At 40.6% G+C, this 15,274-nt stretch overlaps 2 protein-coding genes across 9 annotated transcripts in view; one reads left to right on the forward strand and one right to left on the reverse strand.

The window, feature by feature from the left end:
- The window catches only part of pla1a (phospholipase A1 member A), a 34,583-nt gene extending 31,182 nt beyond the window's left edge, over window positions 1–3,401 (reverse strand). Inside the window, exon 1 of one of the 3 annotated variants that reach the window (XM_003226779.4) lies at window positions 2,617–3,384. The gene's annotated coding sequence lies outside the window, so the exon portion shown is untranslated. Of the gene's footprint in view, window positions 1–2,616 lie in introns of all 3 variants that reach the window. The other 2 variants (XM_062971349.1, XM_062971347.1) reach the window with 2 other exon arrangements.
- A 238-nt stretch (window positions 3,402–3,639) lies between these two features.
- The window catches only part of LOC100564742 (uncharacterized), a 36,892-nt gene continuing 25,257 nt past the window's right edge, over window positions 3,640–15,274 (forward strand). For 2 of the 6 annotated variants that reach the window (XM_062971341.1, XM_062971343.1), the window contains exons 1-3: window positions 3,645–3,854; window positions 9,819–9,973; window positions 11,449–11,700. In XM_062971341.1, the coding sequence (XP_062827411.1) occupies window positions 3,727–3,854; window positions 9,819–9,973; window positions 11,449–11,700 (535 nt within the window). In that variant the 5' untranslated portion in view covers window positions 3,645–3,726. Of the gene's footprint in view, window positions 3,855–4,727; window positions 5,545–9,818; window positions 9,974–11,448; window positions 11,701–15,274 lie in introns of those variants that run through there. The other 4 variants (XM_062971344.1, XM_062971342.1, XM_008119745.3 and 1 more) reach the window with 4 other exon arrangements.

The following is a 15,274-nucleotide window of genomic DNA, read 5'->3' on the forward strand; positions in this document are numbered from 1 at the left end:
TTTAAAGACAAAGATAGGGCATACTGTTGATTGGAAGTGTCCCAAGACCGAGTCCAGCAAGTGAGATGCTCCAAATGGACAAGAGAATATTTTGTCCCAAGGTCAGATTTCATGAATTTCAAGTTCTGAAACTGTGCTGTTCACTTGCCAGAAGTATAGGCATTTTCTTATGAGGCCCAATTGTGGCTGCATCCGGATGACACAGTTTGAAGTTTGAGACTATACTTTCTGTTTGTGCTGCTGCTGTTGCATGTGGATTTACAACATCCACACTGCTAAAAATGTGTTCTGTTATGTTGCTGCCAGCTTGTGTTATTCCATATGCACAAGGGGGTGGAGCAAGGTTCTGTGACGCAATTTTAAAACTGCATTGAAAGGTCTGACAATCAGAAATACCAGGACATTAATAACTATGGAGAAAGGCAGTAAGATTCAAGATTTCTGCATAAGGGCATGGCACATTTATTGTTTTGAGGAAAAATGTTCTCACAACACTGCGAGATCCACCATTTAAAATTATACCACTAGTTGGTGATTATTGTTATTCTTATGGTCACAGACCAGGAGTGTAAAACTTTAAAACACTAAAAACAGAGTTTTTTAAAGTGTTAATATTAGGAAATTCACAACATTAAAAGCAAGAAGTCCATAATATGGAGTCGATCTACACGGCATCATATATGACACATAAAATCTGTATTCGCTAAAATCCTCCACAAACTCTTTCCTTATTTATATAGCTACCACACAAAACGTAGCCACTCTATAAGTGATCGATGGATCCCTATCCTCTAGAGCAGTGGTTCTCAACCTGTGGGTCCCCAGATGTTTTGGCCTTCAACTCTCAGAAATCTTAACAGCTGGTAAAATGGCTGGGATTTCTGGGAGTTGTAGGCCAAAACACCTGGGAAACCACAAGATTGAGAAACACTGATCTAGATGTTTTAGATAATATTTTTCATTTTTCTCAGGGGCCTTCCTTACAATGGGAGTAATAAAAATAGATTGAATATCCTATAGAAGTGACATTGTAAAAATGACATACTTGGCAGTTTCCACTTTCTCCATCCCATATGGGCATACATGCTCATGGTAGGGTATACCTGTAAACATACCCTGCAGTAATGCTGATAGCAACACATTGAATCTAGTTGGTGATCTACGTCTACAGTACCCATTGGTTTAACCAACAATTGCTCCAATATATTCAGAAAAATAAATTCTCAAAAGCAAACCTTGATTTTGTCACTTGCCAATACAGTAGAGTCTCACTTATCCAACACTCACTTATCCAACATTCTGGATTATCCAACGCATTTTTGTAGTCAATGTTTTCAATATATCGTGATATTTTGGTGCTAAATTCATAAATACAGTAATTACTACATAGCATTACTGCGTATTGAACTACCTTTTCTGTCACATTTTTTGTTAAACATGATGCTTTGGTGCTTAATTTGTAAAATCCTAACCTAATTTGATGTGTAATAGGCTTTTCCTTAATCCCTCCTTATTATCCAACATATTTGCTTATCCAACGTTCTTCCGGCCCGTTTATGTTGGATAAGTGAGACTCTACTGTACTGTATTGGCATACTCTCTTGATGTGTTGGCATTCCCTGTTGCAGCCTTGGGTGTTGTGTGGCACGCGTTTGGGTTTTTGGCATTGTATACAAGAGGCACCACTGTATATAACAGGATTTGAGCATCCACTGATTTATACATCTACAGGGGAAGGGGAGGGGGGTTGAAGCAGACCACAAGAGACCCCCAGGGTCCATTGTAATAACTCTTTTGGTGATTGTCTTTGGAAAGAGCAAAGAAGCCTGAAATACTGCATTTACATCATGAATAGACTAGGCTTTCACTTCCAAGACACTTCTAATCAGGGCTGCCAGCTCTGCGTACTTTTTGAGATAAATTTGGCTCAAATAGGTCTTTTCATCCTAAGACAAACAACAAGGACAGGAACTATGTGCAACAGCACTAGGAGGCAGGAAGAGCCCAGCATCTCTCTCTAGAACTCATTCTCATTTAATCTTATGGTTGCCTTCAAAGGGATGTTGAATCTATGGAGAATCCGTGGATACAGTGAGGCCAACTGTATTTTTTTTACACAGTACTGTACTCTATAGTTTTTACCCAATTTAGGTCCCCAGATGTTACTCTCACAAGTTCTGATTATCTGTCAGGCAGACTGGGGGTGATGGAAATTACAGCCCAAAAGCACCTGTGGCATTAGAGGCTGGGGAAAGGTTAAAGGGCATTTTAAAGTGAGGCATCACATCCACAAGACACCTAATTGTCTTAATTCAGACCCCACTACCCTGACTAAACAGAATAAACTGAGATGTTACTGTATCACAACTCTGATCAGCTCTAGTCATGATGTCTAATGATAAGGAATACAAGAGTTGTAGTCCAGCATCTGGGTAAGGTAAAGGTTTCCCCTGACGTTAAGTCCAGTCGTGTCCGACTCTGGGGGTTGGTGCTCATCTCCATTTCTAAGCCAAAGTGCCGGCATTGTCCGTAGACACCTCCAAGGTCACGTGGTCGGCATGACTGCATGGAATGCCGTTACCTTCCCGCCGGAGCAGTACCTATTGATCTACTTACATTTGCATGTTTTCGAACTGCTAGGTTGGCAGAAGCTGGAGCTTACAGCGGGCGCTCACTCCGCTCCCGGATTTGAATCTGGAACCTTTCGGTCTGCAAGTTCAGCAGCTCAGTGCTTTAACACACTGAGCCATCGGACCACATAAAATAACATTAAAGAGCTGGGTGTCTTTAGCCTGTAGAAGAGAAGTTTGAGAGGAGACATGATCACCCAGTCCTTGAGTTTGACACATAGAGTTGGAAGACAGCACAGGGACCAACCAGTCCAACCCCATTCCGCCATGCCAGAAAAGCAGAATCAAAGCACTCCGAACAGATGGCAATCCAGCCTCTGCATAAAAATCTCTAGAGAAGAATATTCCATTGTTGAACAGTTCTTGCTATCAGGGAAGTTCATCCAAATGTTCAGGTGGACTCTCCTTTCCTGTTATTTGAACCCACTGCAGGGCAGCAGAAATCAAGCCTCCTCTTTAGGGCATCCTCTCAAATACTGAGACATGGCTGTCATATCTCTTCTCAACCTTCTCTTCTGCAGGTTAAACATGCTCAGCTCTCTAAGCCAGTGGTTCTCCCCAGATATTTTGGCCTTCAACTCCCAGAAATCCTAACAGCCTAACTGGCTGGGATTTCTGAGTGTTGTAGCCAAAACACCCACAGGTTCCCGAGTCCTTTCATTCGCCCTCCTCCGGACACCTTCCGGTTTCTCGGGATCCCTCTTAAATGGTGGCGCCCACTGCCAGAGCCACGCTTTCGGCCTCAGCCCAGCATCCTGGCAGCAAAGGGAAGCAATGTTTTGCCTCATGCATGGGCTTGGGTCTTCACTGGACGATGACTTCACGAAGGCCCGCCCTTTCCTTGAGGAGAGGAAAATCCGGCGCGCTTGAGCCTTTTCACTTTCAGGGTTGTTGTATGTTTTCCGGGCTGTATGGCCATGTTCCAGAAGTATTCTCTCCTGATGTTACGCCCACATCTATGGCAGGCATCCTCAGAGGTTGTGAGGTATACCTCTGAGGATGCCTGCCATAGATGTGGGCGTAACATCAGGAGAGAACACTTCTGGAACATGGCAATACAGCCCGGAAAACATACAACAACCCTGTGACCCCGGCCATGAAAGCCTTCGACAACACATTTTCCCTTTCACTTTCGACGGCCGCTCTTCCTCCGGGCGGCCATGAAGGGACGGCTGGTGTTTCTGTTGCTGCCGTTGATCTGGGCGGAGGGGGCCCCCTTGGAGGGTAAGCTGCCATGGTTCCCCACTCTCTCTCTGTATATTATCTATATTATTAGTTTCCTTCCTTTTTTATCCCGCCTTTCCCCGAAAATAGGGACTCTAGGCGGCTAACAGTATATGCAGCCGCTTCTCAGTCAGACGCAAGGCACCCGCCATACGGAACGTAATCGGGAAGCGACATAGGGTTAAACTCAGTCAAGAATGTTTTTTTTTTTAAAAAAAAATTATTTTAAAAACTAGTTTGGGTACCCGGCGTTGCCCGGGTCATTTGAAAAAAGTCAATGTTTTAATTGTATGAAGTGCATTAAGGTTGTGAGTGAACTACAACTGACATCATGGCAGGTTAATCCCGAGAAACTCCATCAGGACTTCAAGTTTGTTGTGTTGGGCAAGTTTTCTCTGACTGTATCATGGGTGGGGTCCAGTGTGCTCTCTGGCTGTAGGGTAAACTAAAACGCTACAACACTGTTGTTAGTCATGTTGGTTCTGTGTACCAAGTTTGGAGCAGGTCCATCATCGGTGGAGGTCAGTTTCCCTAATTGTGGGTGAACTACATCTTCCAGAAACAAAGGTCAGTTTTCCCCAACCCCTCCAGTAATGAAATTTCAGCATATCAGGTATGTGTGCCAAGTTTGGTCCAGATCCAATGAGGTTTGGGTTAACAGTGCTCTGTGGATGTAGGTGAACTACAACTCCCCCAAATCAAGGTGAATTTTCCCCAAAGATCTCTAGTATTTTTTGCTGGTTCAGTGCTTTCTGGATGCAGGTGAAGTACAACTCCCAAGGGCAATTTCCACCAACTCCTGCAGTATGTTCAGTTGGTCATGGGACTTCTCTATGCCAAATATGGTCCAAGTCCATTGGTGGTGATGGGGGGGGTCACTGCTTTTCTGGATACAGGTGAACTATAACTCTCTTTCCCCCAAACTTCTCCAGTATGTTCAGTTGGTCATGGGGCTTCTCTATGCCAAATTTGGTCCCGGTCCATCATCGGTGGGGTTCGGAGTGCTCTTTGATTGCAAGTGAACTATACATCCCAGTACCTACAACTCCAAAATGTCCAGGCCAATTCGCCTCAAAGCCGACTAGTATTCAAATTTGGGCATATTGGGTATACATGCCAAGTGTCCAGATCCATCATTGTTTGGGTTCATAGTGTGCTCTGGATGTAGGAGAACTAAAACTCCTAGAAATCCCTCCAAAGACCTCCAGTATTTTTTGTTGGTCATGAGGGTTCTGTGTGCCAAGTTAGTTTCAGGTCCATCGATGGTGGAGTCCAGAGTGCTCTTTGATTGCAGGTGAACTATAAATCCCAGTACCTACAACAACTATAAATCTAGGTGAATACCCCCCAAATCCCTCCAGTACGTTCTATCAGCCATGGGGGTTCTTTGTGTCAAATGTGGTCCAGGTCCATTGTCAGTGGGGGTCACAGTGCTCTGACTTGATGCAGGGTGAACTACAACTTCCATCAGGTAGAGTCAATCCGGCAAACTCCTCCAGTATGTGTAGTTGCTGCTCAGTTCTACTGTTTGTTATGCGGACAGAGTTGAAAAGCATAAGAAAGGGTTAAGGAGAGGTAGTGGGAGGGGTCATGCAAATTCCACACCAATGGAAAAAGAAAGGAACCCTGGGATGCCTGCCTGTGGTGGAAGAAACATGTAAAATCTAGGATGAAATGGTCCCCAAATCCGGTAGGCCGTAGTGTTTGAGGAGGACATTGGCAGGGTTTGGGTACATGTTCATGGCGCTCATAACCTGCAATGTCAGTGGAAGGAGTGCCTTTGTAGGCTTCTCAGCACTTGAAACTATAGCTGTTTGTGGAGGCTGGAGGCTGTCTGTGTATGCCACATACACACAGATTTTCACTTTTATTGTGTGTATAGATAGATAGATAGTGTGTATAGATAACAATATGCTTGGTATCATGTAGTGATACCAAAATGACAAGTGGCTAATCTAAAAGGGAGACCGATCTCTCTCTCTCTCTCTCTCTCTCTCCCCCCCCCCCTTGTTTTTTATTAAACGTTTTCTAGGAAAGTAAGGGATGGAGGACAAGGGAAGAAAAATTTGGGGACAATAGATGTAATTATTGGTTAATTGCATCTTTACAAATGTCTAGTATGTCACGAGAAGAAAGCAAAGATGAACAAGGGCTTCTTTTACAATATTAGTATCATTGTTCCAACAAGTCTTCATCTCTATGTCTTTAACACATATTACATAATATATTGAGGATGCTCATCATTTTAATTTTAAGTCAATTGGTTGTATCTTCTTTTGCCTTCTCACATTGTCTCCTGGTCTTCACATATTCTTTTCCAATTCTTCTTCAATGGAAATACAGTCTCACTTATCCAACATAAACAGGCCAGCAGAACATTGGATAAACAAAACTATTGGATAATGAGGGATTAAGGAAAAGCTTATTAAATGCCAAATTACATTATGATTTTACAAATTAAGCACCAAAACATTATGTTTTACAACAAATCGACAGAAAAAGCAGTTCAATACACAGTAAAGTTATGTAGTAATTACTGAATTTATGGATTTAGCACCAAAACATCGCAATGTATTGAAAACATTGACAACAAAAACATTGGCTACTAACAAATTGACTACAAATAAAGATAGAATAGCATAATATGAACTTATAGTAACAACATTGTCAGAAATTTAATCCATAAAAAGTTCAATCCTTACTGCCTAGAGAAACAGCTGTGGATCCAGGCTGGAGGCAGACTGCGTTGGATAATCCAGAACATTGGATAAGCGAATGTTGGATAAGTGAGACTCTACTGTACAACTAATTTTTTCCTAGCAGCAAAAACACCCATGTGAGTTGGAGAAAAGAAAGGAGTGATATCTCTCCTTTCCTCCGGTTGTGTCTCTGCCTTTTGCCAACATCAGCAAAGGTGCTCAGCAATAGCCAGGAATTCTTCCTAGCTTCAGCGACAAACAGCAGAAAAGGTGAGAGACATCCCATTTTTTTCTGTGCCATGGAGTGGCACTGGCCCATATGAACAGCTGGGTTGATCTGAATTACAACCAGCCCAGCTTTCAAACTCCGGGGCTACTCTGGAATTTTGGGGAACATCTGAAGCATTCCCTGACTTCTGCTAATTGGGTTGTCTGATTTTACTCTGTTAAAAGCCAGAAATTCCTGCACATGGTGTGGACATTGAGGAGCAAATTCTAGTCTGATTCAAGGCATATGACTCATGTAGATGTCTTTAATATTCCATATAGTTTCTCATGGTTCCAAACTCACCATGTGTGTAAACCATGGATAAAGCCAAAGGTCCAGTCCAGAAGAGATATCAGTTTGTCCAGGTTCCTGGCACAGCTGCAGTGCAGTGGATAGTGCCAGATTTACCATTGTGCTTAGGTGTGCTTAAGCACAGGTTGGCCAGGGGGCGGGCTCATCTTCCTGCCTCCAAAATTTTTTTATGATGGCTTTTGCTTATGTGGTGCAATTCTAAATTTGAAGGTGTTCTGTTTTGGAGCAATTCCAGACATAATGACAGAGTTGATAGTACAGTACAGTCTCACTTATCCAACATAAACGGGCCAGCAGAACGTTGGATAAGCGAATATGTTGGATAATAAGGAGGGATTAAGGAAAAGCCTATTAAACATCAAATTAGGTTATGATTTTACAAATTAAGCACCAAAACATCATGTTATACAACAAATTTGACAGAAAAAGTAGTTCAATACTCAGTAATGCTATGTAGTAATTACTGTATTTATGAATTTAGCACCAAAATATCACGATATATTGAAAACATTGACTACAAAAATGTGTTGGATAATCCAGAACGTTGGATAAGCTAGTGTTGGATAAGTGAGACTCTACTGTATATGGGATTGTGCCACAAGGCAGGCAGTGTAGGCCTACCAGGCCTACCTCTTTCAGGGCTCAAGTAACAGACATCATAATTTAACTAGAACACTGTTTCATTTGTCCTAAATCTAGCACTGGCAGCGGCTATGTCCCAGGCATCCAGAGAGGGAGCCAATAGACTATCTGACAGAGAACGTGGGCTCAGTATCTGCTGCTGCCAGCCCTCAGGCAGATCCACTGGCAGGAGATAGATTCCTCTAATGCTGGACTGCTTCTGAGCACAGTTTGCAAAGTGGAGGGAGGAAGGCTGACCCAAGATGGCACTTCCTGAGAGCGGAAGTTTGGCAAAGTGGAGACACAGTCTGAATCAGAGAAAGTTTTCAAGTTACATAAAAGGAAGGCAAGCCTTGTCTCAAGCAACCAAAGAGAGGGTTTGGGAGATGCAGTACATGGAACTGTAGCCATACAGTGGCAACAGCAGCAACCTCTGCTGTCTGGCTGAAAAAGACACCAAGTTGGGAAGCAGGTTGGTAAGTGCAGAAGGGGGAAAATCCAGCCTGGCCCCACTCACTTATTCCACTTGTTGCTATTGTTTGACATCTAATCATCTTCCCCTTCTGGAGACAGGATGAATGAGAGATCACACCATATTGCTGCTCTTGTCTCACAAATTCAAGGCTTTGGCTTTGTTAATTGAATAAACCTATCTGTATATTGGTCATCCCTTTTCTTTTTTAAAAAAAAGTTGAAGGATTTTAATACATATGATAAAATGTGGGGGGGGGACCCAAAAAACGGAAGAGGAAATAGGAAAAGGGAAAAGGAAGGGGAGAAAAGGGTAGGTAAGGGGGAAAAGAGAAAAAGAAAAAATGTCCTTAAATTCTTCTTCATGGTGGTTATATGTACAGTAGAGTCTCGCTTATCCAACGTAAACGGGCCAGCAGAAAGTTGGATAAGCCAATATGTTGGATAATAAGGAGGGATTAAGGAAAATCCTATTAAACATCAAATTAGGTTATGATTTTACAAATTAAGCACCAAAACATCATGTTATACAACAAATTTGACAGAAAAAGTAGTTCAATACTAAATAATGCTATGTAGTAATTATTGTATTTACAAATTTAGCACCAAAATATCACGATTTATTGAAAACATCGACTACAAAAATGTGTTGGATAATCCAGAACATTGGATAAGCGAGTGTTGGATAAGTGAGACTTTATTAGTTTCCTCTTTTGCAGTCTAATATTCTTCTGTTTCTTTTTGCTCTTTCTGCAGTAGCTTACAGTTCTGATCTCGTTATTGCTAAATTATCAATTTGATTTTGTTTTCCTTCGGCCAGTCCTTAAAGAGGGTACAGTCCGTTGTTTTAATATCTTTTCCTTGTGATCTACACATCAATGAAGTTATTAGGTCCATATTCATAATATCTATCATTTTTCCTATCCATTCTTCTTTGCCTGGTATAACAATTTGTCTCCATGTTCTGGTGAATACAATTCTTGCTACAGTAAAGAGTTTATCTGTGTTCATGTTCCAGTCCATATTTGTCATCCCTAACAAAAAGTATTCCGATTTTAGTGGTATCTTAATTTTCAATATTTTTTGGGCTGTTTGGTGGATGACTTTCCAGAAACCTTTTGCTTTCTCACATAACCACCACATATGGTAAAAGGTTCCTTTTTTCTCACATTTCCAGCACTTATAGCTGGTATCTTTTGAGAATTTGGCAATTTTCTGAGGGGTCATTGATACATCATCTTCAACCAATTTTCTTTCATCTCATATGCATATGTATAATTTAGTTTTTTGGTCCATAATGTCTCACGTTCATTTAACATAATTGTCCTACCAATATTATTAGCCCACCTAATCATACATTCCTTTATTTGTTCTTTCTCTGGATTCTATTCCAATAATATTTTGTACATTTTTGCAATAAATATTTTCCTGTTTGCCAAGATAATATTCCAAATTGATGCTTTTTCCTTGAATCCTATTTTCTTATCTTCTTTGAAATATTCTTTTATTTGTCTATATTGGAACCAGGATATATTTTTTAATTTAATTTTAACTTCATCCTGGCTCTTCATTTCATATTCATTATTTTTACAGAGTCGGAAGAGACATCACGGGCTATCCAGTCCAACCCCCTGCAAGAAGCAGGAAAATCTCATTCAAAGCCATCCAGCCTCTGCTTAAAAGCCTCCAAAGAAGGAGCTTCCACCACACTCCGGGGCAGAGTGTTCCACTGCTGAACAGCTCTCACAGTGAGGAAGTTCTAGCTCTCTTCCTTGGCATGTTTCCAATGGGGGAGATCCATAAAGGAGTTTTACTATGAAAATTCCATTTGTACATATCCCAGATCCTCAATAACGCTGATCGTATGAAGTGATTATTGAAGTTTTTTCTATCTTTTTTCTGTTGTACCATATATATGCGTGCCAGCCTGCTCGCAAATTGTGTCCTAATATTAGTGTTTTTCTTTTAATTAAAGTTGCCCAGTCCTTTACCCATTCTAGGGCACTTGCCTCGAAGTATAAATTCAGATTTGGTAATCCAAATCCACATTTTCTTTTGTCTTCAATCAAATTAGTATATTTATCCTTGGTTTCTTGTTGTTCCATATACATTTTAGTAGGGCCTTATTCCATTCATTAAAAATTTGCTTACTCCCAATTATTGGCAAATTTTGGAAGAGGAACATCAAGTTTGGTAGAATATTTGTTTTAACTATTGAGATTCTGCCCAGTATAGGTCCACTTCTTAAGATCATTTCTTATTTCTTTCCATTTACTTTCGTAATTGTTTTGTAATAATTGTGAATGTTTTGTCGTTATGTTTATATCCATTCCATCTGCAATCCAGTCATCCTTTTTCTTATTACCTTTTCTAATAGCTGCTGATGTTTTCTAACATTAACATTTTTTCCAAAGACTCAGTTATTTACTGATGTGTCCAAAGTATGATAACCTCATTTTAGTCATTTTGGCTTCTAGTGAGAGTTTTGCCATCATTTGGTTTCAGATCCATTCATTTATCTTTTTGGCAGTCTGCAGTATCCGTAGAACTACCTTTCAGCATCACATTTCAAAAAAGTTGATATTTGTCCTGTTGGCCTTCTTCACTTCATTTTTCACAACCATACATAGAAATTGGGGATATGATGGAATGACTGATTCTAATATTTTTGCAATTGAAGCTTGTATGTAGATTCTGGCTATTGCATGCTTGATTAGGAATAGTAATGTGAAGGACAAAAGAGGAGGGAGCTCTGATCTTGGAGGCTTAGCAGGGTTAGTACATGGATGGGGAAATGCCAATGAATACTTCTTTCAAAGGAAGAAAGTGGCAAAATCACATTTAAGTATTCCTTGCCAAAGAAAAATCAATGGAATTCATGGGGGTCTCCATAAGTCGACCGGCATCTTGAAGGCACACATACATAATTGTGAGTGTGGCGGAGGCTCCTTCTTTGGAGGCTTTTAAGCAGAAGCTGGATGGCCATTTGTTGGGGGTGCTTTGAATGCGATTTCCTGCTTCTCGGCAGGGGGTTGGACTGGATGCCCCACAAGGTCTCTTCCAACTCTATGATTCTGTGATGTTTATTGTTTTGGGGAATCAGGTTGTCTCTTCCAGTGTTTTCTTTCCCTCATAAATATTTTAGTTAATATGCTGAATCCTATTTCAGGATCAGTCAGGCATCTTACAGGTATTTTCCATATTTTTATTTCTTTGATTGTAGGTGATTGTTTGCAGAACATAATTGGCCTTAAAGGAAAAGATGCTCTCTTGGCGCCAGTAGTTATTGGCACCCCGACGTATATTACCTGGAAAAAAGAAGAAAACATAGTGCATGAGTGGAATGGGACCTCTGATCATTCAAATGGCAACTTGATTATCAAAAATGTGTCACACAGTGATGATGGACTTTACACAGCAGAAATACAAATGGGAACTAAATTAGAATACTGTCATTTCTGTCTGAAAATATTAGGTAAGTAGCAATCTACAAGATCAATTGTAAATTCTAGTTGCATCTATATATATAAAAGAGTGATGGAATTCGGGCACCGAGCAAAACAACTAAACTACGGGCCCCCCAACCTCGAAATTGGACAACACAGCCCATCATTCACGCCTCTAGGTTGATACAATAAAAAATCCCGTCACAAACCTCCATGGGGCCTTAAAACCCTAGCCGTCAGCCTGGCTGGAAGGCCCCATGGTGGTCGGAGGAGGAGGGGCCTCCACGCAGCGGGGCCTGTGACGCCCGCCGAAGAGGAGGGTCGCGAGGCCCCAAGGTTTTTCTTTTCTTTTCTTTTCTTGATGTTGAGGCCTACAGAGGCGAAGGCGGGGGGGGGGGCTTCCAGAAAGGCCCCCCCCACGAAGACCACCGCAGCCTCCTCCGTGCCCCGCAGGCCTCAGGGCGGCCCCGGCCAGGAGAGAGCCGGAGCCGGAAACTCCTCCCCCCCCCCACCCCCCCCCCCCCGAAGAGCCAGGCTGGAGGGAGGCCGCAAGGACCAAGGTTTCTTTTCTTTTAACCATTTATTTTCGTTTGGAGATAGAGGCCTGAAGGGGTGGCCTCAAGGCCGGGAACAGACCCCCCCCCCGGCTTAAAGGGTCCTAAACCCTCCCTCCCCTTCCCCCCTCTTCGGACGAAGGCCCTCCCTTCCCAGCCTCACCTGCCTGGACCTCTCTCTCTCTCTCTTCCGCCTGCCTGTGCTCTCAGGCAATAAATATCATATCTACAATTACTGTGGTGTCATAATACAGAACAATATCATCTCTAAAATCAGGACATTCAATAAAGAGAAACACTCTGAAAATGGGAATTCCAGACAGCAAACCAACAGGGCCAGCTAACACCTCCCAACAAAGGATTCCCCCAAGCAGGAAACAACCAGGCTTCCAGACAGCAAGGCTATTCAGTGCTGTTCAACCTAACCAACCAACATTTCCCCATCATAGTACACCCTCAGGGTTTCAAGCCATGAGGCTACTCCATCTCATTCAGCCCGCCCAAGAAAGGATGCCCCTATGTAGAAAGCAGTCAGTCTTTGAAACAGCGAGGCTATTCAGTGCCATTCAAATTGGCTAAAAAAACATTTCCCTACAACCCAACCTTCCAAGCAGCAAACCTATTCCACTGTATTCCAGCTCACCAAACAAGGATTCACGTAAGGAGAAAACACCCAGACTTTAAGACTGCAAGGCTATTCACTGCTATTCCAACTGGTCAACAAATGATTCCCATCAGCCACAGCAACGCATGGCCGGGCACAGCTAGTAGACATATAAAGTGCAGAGCAGAGGGTTTTTTTCTTTTTCTTCCAACAATCAACTATTTGTAAAAACATACAGAGCAATAAACGGTTTGGCTACTGTAGTAAAAACTTTAAATAATATTGTAGTCTAACAGATGATGCACTGCAGTGCTATATACAGTGCTTCATTGCATTGCAGATTGTGCCAGCACTTAGCTTGAAAGTAATGTATGTTATGTAACTTACCGTATATACTCGAGTATAAGCTGACCCAAATATAAGCTGAGGAACCTAATATTACCACAAAAAACTGGGAAAACATTGACTCCAGTATATACCGAGGGTGGTTAAATTTCAGAAATAAAAATAGATACCAATAAAATTACATTAATTGAGGCATCAGTAGGTTAAATGTTTTTGAATATCTACATAAAGCTCAAATTTAAGATAAGACTGTCCAACTCTGATCAAATCATTATTCTCATCTTCAATGTAAATGTGCTTATGTATCCTTTTAATAATAATAGAGTAAAATAATACATGTAATAATAATAATAATAATAATAATAATAATAAATAATACAGGAAAATAATACATATAATAGAGTAAAATAATAAATTCAATAATAATAAGATCAGAGTAAAATAAATTTATTATTAATAATAATTATAAAAATAGAGAAAAATAATAAATGTACCATATATTCTCGAGTATAAGCTGACCCAAATATAAGCCCACCAGGACCCTCACCCGAGTATAAGCCGAGGGGGGCTTTTTCAGTCTTAAAAAAAGGGCTGAAAAACTAGGCTTATACTCAAGTATATACTCAGTGTGACACGGGTACTCCAACTGCACAAGTGTCCAGTAATGGCTGAATATAACAGTATCTTCAACGATGGAATATACAAATTACTTTATTTTTGTTGTTAATTTCCATTGGGTCAACTTCAACTATGTCCACCCTACAAATACATCGGTATCTTGCTGAGTCAAGCTGTGTTTCCTTTGATTGAGTCTATCCACTTTTCATACGTTTTTTCCCCTGCTGCCGCCCTGTTTGCTGAACATTGCCATTTTTCTAATTAGTTGTGTTGTGTCATGATACGCCCCTCTGCATTTTGGTTTCCAGGGAAAGTTTAGGCTTGATTTGATTTCAGACCCCTTTATTTGTTTTTCTAGCAGTCTGTGGTACCCATATAATCTTCCTCCAGCATCACAGTTTAGATGAATTGATACTTTTTTTGGCAGCTTTCTTCAGTGTCCAGGTTTCACAAGCATATCAAATCATTTATTTTGGTCATAGAACAGCACAGGAAATAATGGTCACAGTTTGATACAACTTGGTATGTTTAGTACATTAAAAGTGAAAAAAGATACTGAAGCACAAGTATATTTAGAAATCTGGTAGACTATGGCATGGACAACAAAGTTGGTTCCATTGTATAGTTTTACACTTAGGATAGTGTATGCTATCTTCACAACTGTTCTTCTATTTATCTTTATTTTGGATTTAATCTCCATTTTGATTAATGGCTTAGACAAGTTATACAAAACCTTAAACTGTACCAATATCTTTATCATCCACTTTAAAATGATATAAATTTGCAATGATAATTATTTTTGTTTTCCCAAGTGTTTAGCTATAACTCTGCTTTTGCACTTTCTTCCCACCTTTCTTCAGTAGTTGACTTCCATAGCAAAAAATTGACCTGTTGCCCATTTTTATTTTTACTGCACTTTATTCCTTTAGCCGGCCATAGTCTCCTTTGTTTATGCCTTCCCCAGCACTTTAATGGGATATTGGTTTTGTACCGTCCTCTCCTCAACTGTATCTGACACTATTAGCACTTTTATGGCTCAGTTCTTTTTAGGAGCCAACCCAGGATTTTATCAAGCATGTTTGTTTTATATGACCTCATTTGTTTTATGACTTGTTTTATTATTAATTGATTTGTTTTATTGTTATGTTTTATATTGTCTGTTTTGCCTGGGCTTGGCCCCATGTAAGCCGCCCCAAGTCCCCTCGGGGAGATGGGGCGGGGTATAAAAATAAAATTATTATTATTATTATTATTATTATTATTATTATTATTATTATTATTATTATAGTTATTTAATGTACAGTAGAGTCTCACTTATCCAAGCCTCGCTTATCCAAGCCTCTGGATAATCCAAGCCATTTTTGTAGTCAATGTTTTCAATATATCATGATATTTTGGTGCTAAATTCGTAAATACAGTAATTACAACATAACATTACTGCGTATTGAACTACTTTTTATGTCAAATTTGTTGTATAGCATG

The sequence above is a fragment of the Anolis carolinensis genome, chromosome 2, assembly GCF_035594765.1.
Source record: "Anolis carolinensis isolate JA03-04 chromosome 2, rAnoCar3.1.pri, whole genome shotgun sequence".
Classification (NCBI taxonomy): Eukaryota; Metazoa; Chordata; class Lepidosauria; order Squamata; family Dactyloidae; genus Anolis; species Anolis carolinensis.